We start from the raw sequence: 19,818 nt of genomic DNA on the forward strand, positions 1-19,818 counted from the left end.
AAGGGCTCTGTCAGACAATCATGTGCACACACACACACACACACACACACACACACACACACACAAACACTCTTTATCTTTTTTTTAAGATTTTTCAAGGCAATGGGTTTAAGTGGCTTGCCCAAGGCCACACGAGCTAGGTAATTATATTATTAAGTGTCTGAGGTCGGATTTGAACCCAGGTACTCCTGACTCCAAGGCCGGTGCTCTATCCACTGCACCCTAGCCGCCCCATGCTCTACTTTCAGTAGAATTTCTACATATTATTAAAATGATGGTATTCATAATAAAGATCATCAAATATGTCACAAAGGACTGAAGGCAATTATATGGTTTCAAGAGTTTGTTTAGTTTGGGGACTATCTCACATATGATTTCATAAGGCCTACATCTGTGCAGAGTCATATTCATCTAAAGCAGGGATTCTGAATCTTTTTCTTTTGTGTTATGGTATGTCAAAGGTACTATTTACATATTGGATAATGCACTAGATCTGGAATACCTGAATTCAAATCTGATCTCAGCCACTTACTAGTTGTATGACCCTAGACACATAATGACCTCTATCTGTTTGCTTAATTGTAAGAGTATGATAATAATAGTACCTAATTTAGGATTACATGAGCTAATACTTGTAAAAAAAAATGCTTAATACAGTGTCTGACCTATAGGTGCCATATAAATACTTATACTCTCTTCCCTCCAATCTATGATTCCCTTTGGCAGTCTGATGAAGCCTATGGACTCCTCAGAGCAATGTTTTGTTCTGTTTTTTTTTTTTAGGTTTTTGCAAGGCCAATGGGGTTAAGTGGTTTGCTCAAGGCCACACAGATAGGTAATTATTAAGTGACTGAGACCGGATTTGAACTCAGGTACTTCTGACTCCAGGTGCTCTATCTACTGTGTCATCTAACCACCCCAGAGCAATGTTTTTAAAAAATTATTGTAAGAATAAAATTTTAAAGAGTAATTTAACAAACAAAATCAATTATATTGAAATGAAGGTGTAATTATTTAAACCACACAAATTCACATAATCCCTAAAAATCTATCCAGGTTCTTTGGGTGTCTGTGGACCTCTGGTTAAGACTTTCTTAATGTGAAATCTTAAAATATGGAATGCAGTGATTTGCCAGAATGTTAGAAAAATATGCAGGATTTAGGTCCAGCGAAACATAATCTGAGTTAGTGAAGCTTTTGGATTGTTGTCTGGAAGTATAAAATTTGGATTTGCAATTATGGGTTTTTGTTTTATAGGAAATGGGAAAATCATTTTAAATCCTTGTATCTCAATTTCTTCATCTGAAAATGTGAATAAATTTTGTACTGCCTATCCTGTAGCATAATTATAGAGTTTTTTAATGTTTTTTTGGCAGACGATAATTGGAAATATTAGATTGGAGAAATAATATAAAGCAGTCCAAGGTAGTAGATAGAACACTGGGGTTGGAGCAAGGAATATCTGAATTTTTCCTGTACCTACCACATATTAACTGAGTTTAAGCAAGTCATTAAACCTAGCAGTGTCACAAAATTTTCAAAAGTACAGGTTATAAGGGTAAAGGGGATTCCCTCATTAGGAATACCCTGCACTAATTATATCATAAACTCACACTTCTCCCAATATCAGAGATAGATAGAAAGAGAGATATGTATGTCCTTGTCTGTGTGTTTGTGTGTGTGTGTGTGTGTGTGTGTGTGTGTGTGTGTGTGTATGTATGCCCTATGGGAGACATACAGGTATCTATGTCTAAATTTCAATGTCATTTTCCCCTCTGTCATGATTTTTTTCATATAATCCTGGCAACTCATATCTAACTTTTTAAGGTAATGCTCTCTAACCAATGCCATTGTATCTCAAATGCCAACTTAATGAGAAGGAGTTTGTTTTCATAGATTCCTGAGTATTGTTCAGCTAGATCAAGATGTTTATAGAGCTAGAAAGAGGGGAAGGGGAAATCTGGAACCAGACCAAGACAGATTGATCCATACTAAATTTGATAAATTACAATACATGATGAATTAGTGTTATGGTTCTGGGCATCCAGGGATGGAAATAGATGTCAAATTGGTATTTTATTTTCTGAAGATCTCTTTAGTTTCTAGTGATCAGACAAAAGGTAATACTTGAAGAATTCCATCAAGTTAAAGTTTAAGGAGGTGAATTGTTGGTAGTGATCATACAAAAACCAAGAAAGCATTGAAGGCCTTTGAAGTTGGCTACAATTCTGCCCAGAATATCCATATGGTTATCTTTTAAGTTCTTACAGGTAGATGAATTACACTAGAAATTCAACTTCATATTGGACTAGAATAGACACCTTTCCAGTTTGAGTCTAGTTTGACAAAAAGGTAAAATAATGAGATAGGTGAAGACCATTTAATCTAGATGACTGGATTGAGGAAATGTTAAAGCATTCTTGAAGCAAACAAATTTGATGTCAAAGATTTAAAAAGGAAGGGAAACACATCTCAAATTAGTCTTGGAAATTCTCTCAAAGGCTTACTATTTCTGACCTGTAAATTCAAAAACAATAGTAATTTTCCCACAGGAAGTTTATTTACTCTTGCTGGGAGAACAAGTAACCATATAAGTATATGTATAATATATGTATGTATTGCCAAAGTTAGCACAAATTAATTTGGCAGGAGGCAGCCCTAGGGAGATCAGGAAAGTCCTTATGTACGAGGTGGCACTTAGGCTGAATATTGAAAAAAAAAAGCACATTCTAATGGAACATCTGTTCCATTAGATGTTCAGGATAATGGTGTTATCATAAGGTCATTGGGGGAGGGTGGCATGAATTTTGTCAATAAATATTTTCAAGGAAGTTTAGAATTGCTTCTTTTGCCTCCCAGACCCTATTGATCATGGAGTCAAAAGGCAATGTCAATGACATTAGTGGGAATAAAAATCTAACTCCCAATAATTTCAGGTTAGTGCTAGATCTCGCATCTTCCATCATCAGATCCTAAAGCACCAGCAGGCAAAGCATCCTTTGGGAGATGAGTGTGGCTAGAAGGGACTGGAATTGATATTGGAAAGGCCAACGAAGCTTAATTGCCTGAAGAATACAGAGATTTGCTTTCAGATTTATCTATTTATTTTAATTACTCATATATTCTTACTATAGGAGCTGTGGGAGAGAGGATGACTATACTACAAATTATGCTACAATAGCAAAAGAAACATCAAAGTGTGTTGTGAGGGGGGGTATTCTACAATTTTGGTAACAGCTTAGTCAGTCACTGAGGCAGCAATTTCCAATCCCTCTCAGGTGAAAGCAATTGAAAATAAGTCTATTAGAAGACAGAATCAAAAACCTAACTGATGCTAGTAATTTAACACTGGTCAGTCTTGCCTGGTTTCAGAAAAGCATCAAGGTAGAATATTTATGCTGTGAGATGGGGGCACAAAACAGGAGTTCATGTATTTAAAATAGTATTTTAAAGCAATATTTGATTATTCTTACTAATGAATTGATGCAATGTCCTCAGATTTTCTTTTCTGTGATTCAGTAAGTGGATCATCTGTTTTCTAATCTAGATGAACAGAAATGCCCTACTTCAGATCCATTTATACTAACAATTCATGGATACTGGGGGGAAAGTCAGGGATATGGACCTTGTGTCCCAGAAGGAACGAGCCTTTTGGTAACATTTTACTTCCATAGTTGCTGACATGTCACAAGTATGAGCAATGCCAATCTGAAATCTTTCCTTCTTTTCACTAGTAAGAGTAGTGCAAACAAAGGAGGCAGTGCTTGATCAGTATCAAGTAGGGAAAATTTCTTTCCTTTTTGTTCCTATGCACACTGCCAATCCTAATGTACTCTACTAGCAATAGTTTGTCCTCTTGTTCTTTGCAAAATTTCTGGGAACTAACTGGAAATTCCTTGAAATCAGCAATCTTCCGTTGTTAATAGATATTAGTGAATAAGGAAGAAAATTTTCTTAATAATCTGGGAAGAGTATTTGTTGGGGGTAGAGTGTGAAGGGGGGAATAAAGGAAGGAAGCAAATTTAAATTTTCTCCCTTTATTGCTGATGTTACTAAAGTAATTTTAAAAATATTTGTCTTTGTTTTAAAAACAGAATCTTAAACCATCTCTCATAAGCAAAATTTTACATTACTTTTAATTTACCAGATCTTCTTAACATTCACACTTGGATTCTTCCCTCAGTAACAAAGTAGGGGGTAAAACCTGAGTAGGCTAAAGATGAAAGAGCTTCTTTAACTTCAAACACAAATGACTTGGGCATTGCATGGTTTTAGTAAGAATTTTTAATTATAAGGGATAACCTAACGCCTAATTTATAATTACTTTTATTTCAGTATTTCCATAAAGAATAGTGAGGGTGGGACTGTACCTTACTGTGGACACTGGGAGTCTGCAACTGCTTATTTAACAGTATGTTTTTTAGCATACAGCTCTTCCTACTCAAAGGCAAGGTCATTTTTTGAGGGGAAGCATTAGGAGGAGACTACCACCTAGTGGCTGTTTTTTAAAAATGGCTTAATTGAACTAACAATGGAATGAGCTGATCTGGACTATTAAAATCATTTCTGTCCTTGTAGTTTTTCAAAAATGATTTCACAATTACCTGAATAACAAATTGATGTATGAGTATACACTGTAAATTTTCATTTACTTCACCCTGCCCCCTTCTATCCAAAGACTATATCTTCATCAAAAAGTTCAAGAAAGAAAAGGATTCTTTACCTCTTATTATAGTAGTAATTCTATGTAGGGACCCATGTATGAGGTAAGCTTACATTCAGTAGGCTGAATGAAACTTTTCAGATGAGTGAGGACATGGAATTGAGACAGGTGAGCCCAAGATTTGATTTTAGTTAGGGACAGGGAGGGGAAAGTTAAGTATAACAGAAGGAAAATGGTAAACTGAGATTGCTAGTCATCTAGAAATATATACTCCAATGGGAATTTTGAATGGAAAAAGACTAAGTCTACTATACAAACCTAGAGCTCTTTTTGCTGTCACTATATTTACTCAATCCCACAGGGACATGAGTATAACTTGAAGGGACTGGAGCTGATATCAGCAAAGATCACTGAAGCTTTAGGTTCACACCCACAGAGACTTACTTTCAGATGTATTTATTTATTTAAGTTATTCATAATTCCTAATTAAAAAAAGAACAACTATGACTTGTCCTAATTGGTGATGTATGCACAGTACCACAATGGAAGGAGTCAATGAAGGGAGCTTGTGGTACATGAATTGATTAGTGGTTTTACCCTAAAACACTAGATAGTGTTCTGATATTCACATAGAGACTAAGCTCCAATCATGTGAGAATTTTATGGTTTTTTATTTTACTAATAACCCTTATATGTGCCTAAAAGCAAAAGATATTAACCAAATGGCTTAGGACCACTTATCTTAGGTTATGCAAGAGTTAAGGGTAAATAAACAGGTTGTATCAAGAGGCTGGATAAAAACAAAATGCTTTCCTCTGAGACAAGTAGCCTCAGGCTGGGTGGAATCCCTCATTGTTTCTTTCTTATTTGTCTTATTTGTCCCACCTTTGGGGCTGACTAAGAGAAGATTTTGGGGAAAATCCCAGATTCCAGAAGCTGGGTTCCTGAGGAACTCTCCTTACTTTCATTTTGTAAGCCTATAAATCCTATCAGATTATTTTACTTGATGTTATATATATTTAAATCTAAAGTGGTTTATTTTTTGCTCCCAACTAAAAGTCCCAGAAAACTGAATTTGCCCAAGATCTCCCCCACCAATAGAATGAAAGCCCTTTGAGAGCAGAGACACTTCTATTACTGTCTATATCCCCAGGGATTTGGTGCTAAAATATATGGAACAGTAATTTCATTGGCACTGAAATTTTAAAAAAAGGAAAACTACCAATTAAATTAAATTTAAATTAAACAAAAATTCCTACCAATGCAAACACCTCCTTAGAGTTTTAGAGAATTGCCTGGAGCATGGAAAGGTCAGGTAATTTCATAGACAGTATTTGTCAGAGATACACATTCCTTGCTCTGAGGCTAATAATAATAATAATGTTTGACCTTCATTTTTGAAGACCATGACCTCAGGGAGGTGATGCTGTGACAAGCACATGAATTGGATTTGAGTGAGGGGTACTGTACTAAGTCACCAGCCTCCCTTTTCCTCCAGAGCCACTTGGGTCCAGGGGCCAGATGTGGATTAGGATGACTGGAGATGGCCCAGGATGCAGGGTAATCAGGATTAAGTAATTTGCCCAAGGTCACACAGCTAGTAAGAGGCAGAGGCTGGATTTGAACTCCCATTCCTCCTAATTCCAAGGCCAGTACTCTATCCATTGTGGCACCTAGCTGCCCTTCTGAGCCTAGTATGGTATCTACCAATCTCATGCTGCTTCTCCTATTTGTTATATTTAATTGAATACAATGCAAAATAAGGAAAATTCATCTCATATGAGACTTTCTCCTTATCTAGTAGAGCTTTGCACACACCCAGCCTTATGTTCTCAAATGGACTCCTCTTTCTGGGTTCCAGTCTCTTAAAATACAGAAGTACATCTTTCATGAACAAATAAAATAATAAGTTAATCAAGAAGAAGCACTTAAGTAACTATTATATGCCAGTCATTCTGAACAAAAATGAAAGTCCCTGTTCTGAGAGACAGTGCCTACTAAAACAGGTGCATTCAAAATGCATGAGGGAATACAAAATATAATTCTGAGGGAAAGTCACTAGTATCTGGTGGACCAGGAAAAAGTTCATGCATCCTTGAAGGCAACAAAAGATGCTAAGAGATAAAGTAAGGAAGTAATGTTATGGGATACAGTCAGATCTAAGGTTCTGGAAATGGAGTGTCTTGCATAAGAAATAATAAAAAGCCATTTCAATTAGGGAATACTGCATCTGAAGATAGTAATTTATAATAAGATTGAAAAGGTAAGCTAAGGAAACACTGTGAAGGATTTTAAATGCCAAACAGAAGAGTTAATATTTGATCCTTGAAATAATAGTGAGTCAGCAGAGTTCGTTTGGTAGAAAAATAAGGAAAATCACTTTGGCATGGAGGGATAGATTGAGAGAGGAAAGATCATATATGTAAATAACTTAATTAGGAATCTATTATAACGTTCCAGGAGAGAGAGGTGAGGAGAGCATGAACTAGAGTAGTAACTATGTGAACGGAAAGAAGGGAACATCACAAGACATGTTATAGAGGCACTTGGCAACAGATTACAAATGAAGAATGAGGCGTGCATAGATAGATTACCAAACTGAGTTCAAACTCAGTCTCAGACACTTCATATTACTAGCCTGGGCAAATCACTTAACTTCAATTTCCTTACAAAAGGAAAGAAAGAAAGAAAGAAAGAAAGAAAGAAAGAAAGAAAGAAAGAAAGAAAGAAAGAAAGAAAGAAAGGAAGGAAGGAAGGAAGGAAGGAAGAAAGAAAGAAAGGAAGGAAGGAAGGAAGGAAGGAAGGAAGGAAGGAAGGAAGGAAGGAAGGAAGGAAGGAAGGAAGGAGGGAGGGAGGGAGGGAGGGAGGGAAGGAAGAAAGAAAGGAAGGAAGAAAGGAAGAAATGAAAGAAAGAAAGAAAGAAAGAAAGAAAGAAAGAAAGAAAGAAAGAAAGAAAGAAAGGAAAAGAAAAGAAAAGAAAATGAAAGTGAGGAGATGCCAAAATTACAAAGTTGGGTGAGTAGAAAGTTGGCAACACTTTCAAGAGAAAGAACCAAGATTGGAACTAGAGTCATTTGAAGGAGGAGAAGGAGATAGTTCTGTCGTGGGCTTTGAGTTTGAAATTCTCAGGAAACACCTGTCTGACTAGTCTTTCAGTTATACAAAACTAGAGACTAGGGATAGAAATGATCTGGTTCTGTCACCTTATTTTACATATGATAGAATTAGCATTGAGATAGTCTGAAGTAACCAAAATCACAAAATTAATTGGTAGAGCTAGATCCAGATCTCCTGAATCTTAGTTCCTGATTTTCCCCCACTCCATTATATTTCACTTCTGTTCCATGTATTCCTGATAAAAGTTTCTTCATCCTTGATCTCACCCCTTATAATCTAGTACTCTGATCAAAAGCATTTGCCTGTGTATATAGAATACTATATGATCTAGAAAATAATTCAACATCACTGCTAGATCCTTGCTGAGAGATGAGAATTATTATAAATATCACTTAGAAGAATGTGGAATATCATTCCAAAGAATTCTCTTATCTAATTCAATAATGTCCATTCTTCAGAGTTCAATTCCTACAACTCCTTGTAACTTTGGATTAGTAATTTAACCTGCCAGGGCTCCAGTTTCTTCATGGCTTTCTGAAGTCCTTATATCTGTGATGAATGGAGATACAGAGGTCACTACCTTCTTACATAAGAGCATACTCACTCACTGGGAATTCTGGAGATTGTTGTCTTCACAGTCCTGGAAGAAATTGGGTCTATTGTGACCTTTGAGGTAGTGGTGGACTTCTGGAAGCAGTAAATTAATCTCCTCCATGGTTATAAAGACTACAACTCCCAGAATGCCCAGTGAGGAGTCAGACCCTTATTCTACCCACAGGGTAGTTGGAGGTCAGTCAAATAAAAATCAGTTTGAGCCTGTCCAAACATTTTGTTACACTATAATTCTCTTCTATAAGCCTTTTCTAAGCACTGTAGCATATATATCTACCATGCACTCTGAACTCTAGTGTCATTCATAGTGTGTCTATAAGTTTTACCCTTATAAAATTTTTCAATAACTGTTTCTTTGGGTAAATTGTAATGGCTTCACAATAATGGACATTATTTGAGAAAAGAAAATATACTGTACTTTACCATGTAAAGTACAAAAAATTGGGGGTCTAAAAACTGGAAGTGTCTTATACTGTGGTTATAGATTTTTAGACTTGCATTTCTGGCTTTTTCCTTGTTGTCTTTGCACTCATTGTTTCACATTTTTACCAGTATATTAGGTTACATTTTTGCCAACTTCTGCCCAAAAGTGACTTAGAAAAGATTTTCATCCAGTGCTGAATTCAAGTTCAAAGTTTGCCACTCTGTTTGCCAGAGTGAATAGAAATTATGCTGCTGAATGTTTGGTCCTCCTCCAACTGAAAAAAAAAAACCAATCTGAGACTGTCTACAGGAAGAAGAAACCCAACTGAACACACTATGACTATGAGAGGGAAGTCAGTCAAAAGGCCTGAGTTAGAGAGGGAATTGAAGAGATGGATTGAAGAACAAAGGGTTAGTGGAATTCCTGTGCCCACAGAGATGGTTCAGCAGGAGGCAAGAAGAATTGCTGATGAAAAAGAAGAGACTGATTTCAAAGGAGGACACAACTGGTGCTTCAGGTTCATGGAATGGAATGGACTAAGCATGTGTCCATGCACCAGACTTGCCCAGGGAGCACTTGTGGTCAACCATAGACCAGAGCATAGGCAGGAGAGGGGTCAGAGTATCTCCTAAGACAGTGATTCATCATCAAATACAGATGAGGACAAGCTAATGGAAGGGAGTTTTGACAGTGATAAGGAGTTGTATGAATTTTATAATGTATAAAACTTGAGTTCAATAACTTTATGAAATGCACTTTTTCAAATTTTGTGTCCCAAAATTAAGGTGTGTCTTCACCTCCCTTAAAGCACCAAATATTGTAAAGTATAAAGCAGCTTCTTATTAGATATTTCATGACTGACTGAAATTTTCAATTGCGTTCATACTATGTCTAAGAAAGTAGGTTAGTAGCTGTAGCTACAAAGTCAAAATGAAAAAATTCTTCTTCCTCACGAGGAATTCATGGGCCTTCATGAACCGTAAATGTCACTAGGTCAAGCAAGATTAATTAAGTTAGGAAAAAGAGAACAGACAAAAAAGAAATTTAAAGGAAGAAAGTAAAAAAAAAAGGCACAAAATGTGGACTCACCCTCAGCCACATCATCATCCACAGTAAGCTTAAGACTTTTCCCTCTCCTCACCACTCGTACAGTATGCCATTCATTGTCATTGAGCTTCTGTCCAGCATAAAGGGTCTCGGGTCCTTTGCCTGAGGATAGTGGTAATTGCCAAAGTTAGTACCAGTTTCATAAGTGATCTTCCAAATAGAATAATCAAAACCACACTGATGTGTAACACTGATCAACACTTGGGAAACTTACTTCATACCAGAAATGTGAAAGCTGGTTCTGATTATGTCTATCCAACTTTTACCTTATAGAAAACTCAAAGTAACAAAGAGACAGGGTCTGTCTTTGCTTATGAAGCCATCATTCTTGATGCAATGACAGAGTGTCTCAGTGACAGGGCAGTTATAATACTATTAAAAGCAAACAATTAAAGATGATCTCCCTAGAAATAAGATTCAGCTTTAGCTAGATTTCTCAAATTATAAAGGTGGATTTTCAATCCCTTCAATGATTAGGAAGTTTATCCAAAGTAGCTATGGATCGTTCCCATGCTTAAAGTATTACACACCAGCTTGGCTTTGCCTGGAAGGGAATTCATCTTTTGTACAAAAAGAAAACTTCAGCATAAATTTGTTTATTTTGATTTTTTCATTAACAGATAGTTTTCATAAAATTTCCCAAATAGGGACTTATTGCTAGTTCAACAGAGAAAAGTTGTTTTTATTTAACTACCCTTGTCTACAATGCTCCTGAAGGGATTGTGAGTGGCCTCAAATGTATCCCATTCTTCTTTATCTTCCAGAAAGATTACAAAATCTACAAATTTAAAAACCATTCCTACTTCTACAATTTAAACTGGTTAAGAAACATAGGGTGCTTCCTCTGTTCAAATAGACTGTGCCGGAGACATATCCCCTGTTCTCAAGATACCTGCATTCTACTTGGGATATTAAACATATACTCAGATTAATAAATATAAAATAATTTTAGGGAGGAGAGAACATCACCAAATATAGGGAATTAAGAAAGGATGCCCAAAGAAGGAGGTCCCAGAGACCATCCTTTTAAAATAATAGCCATTTCACATCAAGAAAATGAAGATCACACAAATAATCCCATAAACCAATGTATTTCTAGCAAATCTATGACTTTCAAGTTCCAGAATGACTTATTAATACTAGGAAATTGTGGTCTTTAGTAATAAAAGTTGGTAAAAGATTTTTTACTAACAGATTCTTCAGATTTTCAAATTTCAGGAAAGAAGAGTATAGAGGAATAAAGATCTGCTCTTTCAGGGATAATAAGGAATAAGGAAAGTGATTTTTAGAACCAAGGAACCAGTGCAAAACAATATTATAAGCAATGGAAGGTCCAGAAAAATGATATAGTTTTGTAGATTGTACTTAGAAGAGTTATAACTTAGGGAAAGGTATTGAATAAATACTTTTTTGGATGGTGAAAGTAACTACTGATCTATGTGTTTCACTGTCCCTGGATATCACTTGGAGAAGATTTTAGAAAATTCTGTGGTATAATGAGACCCTATAGGTTTCAAGTATCTGAAATTTCTTAGATGAACACTTGTTAAATGTCAATTCGCAACTACATTGCTGAGTGTAATTCTTCAAGTTTTCAACCATCATTGATATGGGTCAAGAGACCATAGATTGTTAGAATTGTAAAGGATGTCAGAAGTCATCTTTTCCATCAGTTTAAAACCTGAATAAGAATTCTACCTCTCTCAGCATATCCACAAAGTTGTTTTCCAGCACTCACATCTTTGTGAAAAGCTTATGTAGACTTACATGTTATTCAGTTACCTTCTCCTTAAGACTTAAGTGTTGAATGAAAGAATGAAATGCCTCTGAAGTCAGTATTAAAAGTAAAATTAATTGGACTCATATTGTTTCCATTTGCACAATTTTACTTTTACATAGACCCTATTTGTGAATGGGACAGTAGCTGAGGTTAGAGAAAAATTTTCCCTTAAAGACTAAGTAAATTTTCAAAATGGAAAAAAAAATTAGCAAATTATACCTCAAATGGGCAGGTAGGAGACCCAGTAGACAGAGTGCCACTAGAGTTAGAAAGGTTCATCACTAGTTTAAATCTTATCTTATATACTTACTAGCAATGTTCCTTGGGCAAGTCATTTAGCCCTATTTGCCTCAATTTCCTTATTTGGAAAAATGAACTGGAGGAAAAAAATAGCAAATCATTCCCACATTTTTGTCAAGAAAAATGTTAAATGAAGTCAGGAAGAGACAGACATGACATAAAAAACAATTCAGTTTACTTTGAAAGTCTTTTAAAAAGCTTCTTCCCTTAAAATATGAATTTTCTGAATGAAAATAAGTCCTCAAAACCCTTACAAAATAGTCTTCTGGGAATTAAGTGAAGTTATTTAGGACTGGAAACCAGACCTATGATTTCACTGGCAATTTGGGTGAAGAAACTTATTTTTCCATTGTAGATTAATACTTTCTCCACTACTTACATATTTTAGCTGGCTAAAGTAGCAGTGTCAAACTCACTGTCCATGGCTACTTCCTCCCTAGGGCAGGTCACAAGCAAATTAAAATAATGTTCAGAAATGTTTAACAAAATGAAGAGGATAATATTAATTTGTGGTTTTCTAAGTCATTGTGGTGCCTTCAGGGATCTTAGGTTGACACTGACAATTCTAGAGAGATGAAAAGTTGTATAACTTGGCCAGAGACATAGAGTTGGGATAGATCAGAGGTGAAGAGACCTTAGACCTAAGCCTTCCTGGCTATAAGGCTACCTCTTTACCCTCTATGCCACAGTGACTCTACCTAAGGTTGAGCAAATGGAGTCAAAATGAAGTGTGTGTATATATATATATATATATATGTATATATATATATATATACACATATATACATATATACATATATACATATATATAGTGATAAAAAGTAGTTAATAATTCTCAGAAAATATTTACATAATTGAAACATAATAAAACCTTTGATATTTATTATAACTACTCCTTTGTCTGTGCATATGATATTGATCTACTCAACTTAGAGATTTTACAGGTGGATGTTCCCTGCATTTATAATTGATTTATTCCTGCTGGTAATTTTTTTTCTCATATTGAAGGTACTGTCAGATATCACAGTTACCTTTGCAATAATTAAATGGATTGCCACTAGGGGACTAGAAATGACCTCTGCACTATGATGTGGAACCAGATGGTCCTTGAAGATACAAGTCAGCTCTAGCCTTTATGTATGGGCATGTGTGTCTGTGTATGGGGGGGGGGGAGGAGTTGAGAGGTACCTTCAATTCTTCCAGCAAATATCTCAATAATAAAGAAGTTTAGAGAAAACTGTATGATAAAGGCTGAATAAGTAAAAGAATGCTGGGAAATTTTATTTGAACATTTCTTTAAGATTCTTGACATATTTTCTTTTTGGTAATTTTTTATACTTATTTAAAATTTATAAGTAGAGTAAAATGACTAGAAAAAATCTGGGACTGACACTGATATTTTATATCAGTGTGAAATTATTCACAGAGATATTCAAATAAATTTTACTTAATTATTAGATATTTGGAAATTTTGTTATTTGAAATGCTACTGATGGTTTATGGATATGTCTGTCTTCATAGGAATGTTCATTCAGATGGATATAAAAAATCAGGTTCAATGCTTGATAAAGTCTCTCTTTCCTAGTAGTGAATGATGTCATACTTTAAATAAGTCGCTATATGAGAAAAAGAATCATATATTTGTAGAAAGAAGATGAAAGGGGAAAGCATTATGCAATTAGATGACTATAGTATGGAGATTTTAATTATCACTCCTTCTACCTATTAAAATCTTAGTTAGAAATGTTGGTAAAAATTTGTGTCCTCTGAAGTTTCCTTCACCATCCTAGTTTTATTCAAATAAAGAGTTTTATTGATATATCTCAGTTATGTTCAGCAGATAACAATCCCTTTTTATGAGCAAAAGAAGCAAAGGGATAGTGAAAGGTGACACTATCACCACAAAGAGTCTAGAATCCTCTAGCATGAGGCATGACATAGGATGTTAGTAGAACAGACCACTTGTAGTTCTTTGAGTACTTCTTGAGTGGAATATCCTCCTCTTTTCTTGCCATAGAACAGATGGCTTCACTTTAGCAAATCTCCTTTGCTGTTTTGCTCATTGGATCAAAAGATTTTTTAGAAAATTCTCCAGAGAAGTGTGAGGAACTGGGAAGCACTAATCATTACATGGTTATACTTTGGGTAATAAATTTTCCTTAGAGTCCAGCACTAAGAATTATATCAGGACAAGAATCCAAGACTTTTTTGTCATCCTCTATTTCAAGTTGTGACAAAGAAAGACTATATAAGAAAGGAGTTTAAAATTATCTGTTTCAAAACTAAGTAAGAATGTTCTCATTTCTTCCCTCCACATGATGGGTTCTTCCAAGTTTTCATTTTTAACCTTTAAGGCATTTTTCCTTGGACCACTCACAGTAAAGGAGTAAATTGGTCCTTCCAGGAGCATTGTAACCAACAAAACCATAGAAAACCTAAGAAACACAGAAATACGTCAATTTGTTTCCAAGACCAGAATAAACCTTATTAAATAAGATGGTTTTGCTCATATGCAGGAAATAGAAAATCCCTTCCATTTATGACAAACCTGCTCTCTGAAGAAAAAATGAGTGATCTTTAGTGAGTCTTTTTTTTTATTGTGAGAACCATGTTCCTATCCCCAAGACTTACCTGAAGTCCCTTCCATTTTTGATGTAAGAAAGGAAAGTGATGATAAAGGCTTCTCCAAAAAAGTGTTTCTGATGAAGTATATACCAAATTATATGTAAATCAAGAAAATCTTCCTTGTTAGGAAAAATTTCCCATTTTTATAATGGTACTAGAATATAGAGTAAATATATGCAATTACTGACTGAGTTCTTTAAAGAACACTGTTGCAATTAAAAAAAAACACTTACCTTAATATGGTCACCATCTTGGACCATGGCAGTTCAGATGTACCAACAAATGTGTCATCTATATCAGGGGTTCTTAACCTTTTTGGTGTTATTGATTCAGGACCCCTTCTCAGAAAAATGCTTGTTGCTTACATTCACAGTTGGAGGAAATGCTAAATTTGAATTAAGATCAATAAACTTAAAAAGATATTCGCCCAACCAGGTTCTCAGATCCCCTGAAATGTATCCACAGATCCACGAGAGGTCCTTAGCCACAAGGTTAAGAATCCCTTCTCTATATAAATATACTTTTTCCCCCTCACTAATCCCAATTAGGAGGGAAAGACAGGCAGTAAGAGAAAGGAAGATTATGGAACTAAGGAGGGATTAGAATGAAACTAGAAGTGGTTGGAGACATCAAATTTTCTATTTCTATTTCTAGTCATGTTTTTCCATACCTGCATTCCTATAAGCAAAGAGAAACTCTTGTCATTTTAAAACACCTATTTTACTGGACTATTAGTAAGAACTTGTTAATTTTCCTACTATTTTCTATAAAACTTCTAAAACTAATTTCAAGTTGGGTTCTGAACTTCAGAAAAGAAGGATTCCATTCATAGTAACATGTTTGAGACAAAACCAACTTTTGAAATGAGTTTCTTACTAAGAAACAGTTCTATTATATTTCAGGGAGCATTATTACCCAGTTATTCAGAACATATGACCCAGCTATTCATCATGGTTTAGAAGACTAAGGAGGTCACAAAACAGTATGTTTTATCACTAAAATCACCACAGATAATGATGTCTCCCAAATGATCAAATAAGCTAATGAATCTATTGGCCAACAAGTTATGTGTATACCTCCTTGTTTTTCATATTTCATTCTTTCTTTCACAGTCCTTATGGGATACCCTCATAGTCCACTGAGAGCATTTCACTGATGCTATCATTATTAATCCACTAGCATTTATTAAATAACCTTTAGGTATCAAAGACTTGGGGTGAAAGGAAAGGCAATACAAATCAGATGGTTACAGTCTAATGGAGGAGATAATATATGAGCAATTAAGTACTAAGGAAATTTATATATGATAAATATGGGACAGTCTCAGAGAAAAGACACTAAGATTAAGGAGGTCCAGGAAAGGCTTCTTTTGGAAAGTGGGATTTTAGTGAGATTTGAAAGAAGGCAGGGAAGTCTGGAGGTAGAGAATTCAAGGAATGAGAGACAGGCAGTTAAAAACATTAGGGGTGAGCAGATGGTATACTGTGTAGGAATAACAGCAAGGCCACTGGATCCCAGAGTGTATGGAAGGGAGAAAGGAACAATAAGAATGGAAAGATGAAAAAGAGGCTAAATTATGAGATGCTTTGAAAATTAAGCAAGACCTTTTTTGGAAAGGTTGTGGATATCTAATATGAGAACCTTTAATTTTATTCCTTTCTACCTTAAATACATACATGCATGCATACTTACAAACATACATACATATATACATACTTAGAGATAATAAGGAGCCACTAGAGTTTATGAACCAGGTGTTCTATTTCTCATAAGCTTCAGTATTTGTTTTTGCTATCTCCAATATAGAACTACAAAACTATTGCCATGGCTGATAGTTCTGGCCATCCCTCAGAACTGAAAAGAGTTTCAAAAATCACTGAAGGTTTCCTTTATGCTAATGAGCACCTTGGATTCATACACTGTTCCCTGATAATAAAAAGAGTGAGGTAGCTATTGTTCCTTCCTTCCTTCCTTCCTTCCTTCCTTCCTTCCTTCCTTCCTTCCTTCTTTCTTTCTTTCTTCCCTCCCTTCTTTCTTTCCTTTCTTCTTTCTTTTTTCTTCTTCCTTCCTTCCTTCCTTCCTTCCTTCCTTCCTTCCTTCCTTCCTTCCTTATTTTCTTCCTTTTCCTTCCCTCCTTTCTTCCCTCCCTCCTTTCTTTTTTCTTTCTTCCCTCCCTCCCTTCTCTTTCTTTCTTTTTCTTCCTTCCTTCCTTCCTTCCTTCCTTCCTTCCTTCCTTTCTTTCTTTCTTTCTTTCTTTCTTTCTTTCTTTCTTTCTTTCTTTCTTTCTTTCTTTCTTTCTTTCTTTTTCTTCTTTCTTACCTGTTTGCTTCCCTCCCTCATGTGAAACTCATCAGGATATTTCTTAGCACAAGGGTTATCCCTATGCCTAAATAACATGGGTAGCACTGTCAGTGTTACCAAAAATATGGTCACAGGCAAGGTCAAATGAACTTCATGAACTTTCTTTGAATTGAATTTTGGGGTAGACCTCCCTTAAAGGGTTATACTACAAAGTATTCCTGAGGCAGATGGGTGGGTATGGCAGAACTGGATGTGGACTTGGAGTCAGGAAGACATGAGTTTAAATCTTGCCTTATGTGGCCTTGGGTCAGTAATTTAGTTACTCTTAGCCTCTTTTTTTTTTTACTCTTAGCCTCATTCATAGAATGATAATAACACTTAATCTCTCTGGGTTTTTGTGAGGATCAAATGGGGTAGTTTATGTAAAGTGCTAATTAGTCTTAGAGAGCTATATGTGCTAGCTATTATTATAAAAAAAAATCTCTCCCTGATACATCAACAATCAATCTATTATTCAACAAGAATTTCATAATTACTTATTATGTACCAGATACTGTGATAAGTACTAGCACTATGCAATCATTTTACCAGACAGCTCAGAATCCAACCAATTGATCAATAAACATATATTAAGCACCTACTATTAGCTTTGTAAAAAAAAGAGGAAAAAAGACAGTCTCTTCCCTGAAGAAGCTTAAAATCGAATGGGGGAGAAACATGAAAACAAAGATATGCAAAGCAAGTTATGTCCAGAAAAAATAGGAAATACTTAAGAAAGGAAGGTACTGGAATTATGAGAGATTAGGGAAGACTTCCTGTAGAGCATGAGCAGAAAATCTTTTTTTTTTTTTCTGCCAAGGACCAAAACTTAAAAATTAGCTGACTCTATTTGGTCAACCATTTAATTAGTGCACTGTGAAAAAAGTTCCTAGATTTTTTTTTAATTTAAGTCACCCCTGCGTTGCCTTGGCAATGCCAGATCATATGATTTCAAGGGCCTCATAAAGCTTTGGGTTCTACATTCCTGCTCCTGCTATGAAGGGTGTGATTTGAGCTCCTAATGGTAAGATAAAATGCCAAGTCATGCCTCCAGAGAAACCCAGATTTAGAATTAGAAGGGTCATAAGTGTCATCTCATTAAAGATAGGGAAATTGAGGCTTAGTGCAGTTAATGGAACTGTTCAAGATTACAAAGGCAGGGGGAAGCCAAGATAGAAATGAAACCCAAGAACTTCAAGTCTAAGTTAAGTGCTTTTCCACTGAATCAAATAGAATAGGACTAATTGTAAAGCATATCAACTTCATTTCCATGAGGTGAATCAGAAAGACCTGAATTCAAAGACTCCCTCAGCTATGGTTTGAATTCAGATATGATTTGTTTTGATCATTCACGTAATTCCCTTAACCTCTTTGTGCCTCACTTTCCTCATCTATAAAACTCTTAGATCAAAGAGGCAATGGAGGGAAGAGGAAAAGAATAAGCATTCATTTAATATGCATTATGTGCCAGTCACATTTCTAAGAACTTTATAAATTGGATCCTCATGATAGCTATTGCAAGTTAAGTGCTATTATTATCCGCATTTTATACTTAAGGAAACTTAGACCAATAGCAGTTAAGTGACTTGCCCTGGATCACCCAATAAGTCTCTGAGGTCAAATTTGAACTCACGTCTCCCAACTTGAATCCCAACTGTACCAATATGTGAAGGATTTTATAAACCTTAAACTCTTGCATAAATGGGGTGTTATTAGGTTGTGGCAGAACTTTGAAAAGTATTAATAAACTGACATTTTAAGGGACAAATGAAAGGTGTTTTTTTTAAATTGTTCTCTCTTCCATTTTACCAAGCACTTTTAAAAAATAATTTCTTAACAACAATCCTGTTAAGTATGGAGAGCAAGTTTCATTATCCTATATTTATAGTTGAAGGAGATAGGTCTTAGAAAGATTAGGTCACCCACTCATAGTCACACATATCATAAGTGTTAACAACCACTTGTTTTTTATCATTTGCAAAATCTTAGAATTTTTCAATGATAAACATTGAATTCCACCAAGCCTAGCAGCATCTGTATTCATCAGAATGATTGGATAATGGAAATTTTAGTTAGTTATTTTGGTTTTGAGGCATGACAGGGAGGGGAAGTCTTGTTTAATTAAACCTTTTGTTCATGAATATAAGCATAATCATAAAATTTTCTTTTATAACATAATTTTCATAATCAAGCAAAACATCTATTACTAGTGTATAGCCCTGATCAAATCACTTATAATGACTTGATCTTAAGCTCAGTTTCTTTATCTATAAAATGGGATAATAAGCCTATCTCCCAGGGTTCTTATAAAAACACCTTGGGGAAGCTAGATGACACAATAGGTAGAACAAGAGACCCGAGTTAGGAAGACCTAAATTCAAATCTTGCTTTAGACACTAGTTATGCAAACCTGGGCAGGATGCTTAATTCTATTTGCCTCAATTTTTTCATCTGGAAAAGAAAATGGCAAATCACTGTAGTAAACTTGCCAAGAAAACTCCGAAAGGGGCCATGAAGAGTCAGACTTGGCTGAAAACAACTAAGCAAAAAAAGCACTTTGCAAATCTTAAAGCATTTTACATATATATATATATATATATATATATATATATATATATACACACAATATGACTACATTCTACCATGGTGGGGGGGGGGTCATATTTCACAATTGAAGTGCTATTTCAAAAAAAATTAAAACTAAAGTTTAAAAAGTTTCAATAAGAAGAGTAGCAATACTAACTGCATCCTTCTGTAGCAATACTAAATGCCCCCTTCTGTGGGGCATTTCTCCCAGCACAGAATACTAAATCTGAGATAAGGATGAGAAAGGATAACATTTGCAGCTAC

At 35.3% G+C, this 19,818-nt stretch overlaps 1 protein-coding gene across 2 annotated transcripts in view; it reads right to left on the reverse strand.

Annotated features, from left to right (window-relative positions):
* The window catches only part of NRXN3 (neurexin 3), a 1,564,316-nt gene that overhangs the window by 575,041 nt on the left and 969,457 nt on the right, over positions 1-19,818 (reverse strand). For both annotated transcript variants that reach the window (XM_074235619.1, XM_074235620.1), the window contains one exon: positions 9,906-10,025. In XM_074235619.1, the coding sequence (XP_074091720.1) occupies positions 9,906-10,025 (120 nt within the window). The remainder of the gene's footprint in view (positions 1-9,905; positions 10,026-19,818) is intronic.

Source organism: Macrotis lagotis, chromosome 4 (genome assembly GCF_037893015.1).
Source record: "Macrotis lagotis isolate mMagLag1 chromosome 4, bilby.v1.9.chrom.fasta, whole genome shotgun sequence".
In the NCBI taxonomy this organism is placed as follows: domain Eukaryota; kingdom Metazoa; phylum Chordata; class Mammalia; order Peramelemorphia; family Peramelidae; genus Macrotis; species Macrotis lagotis.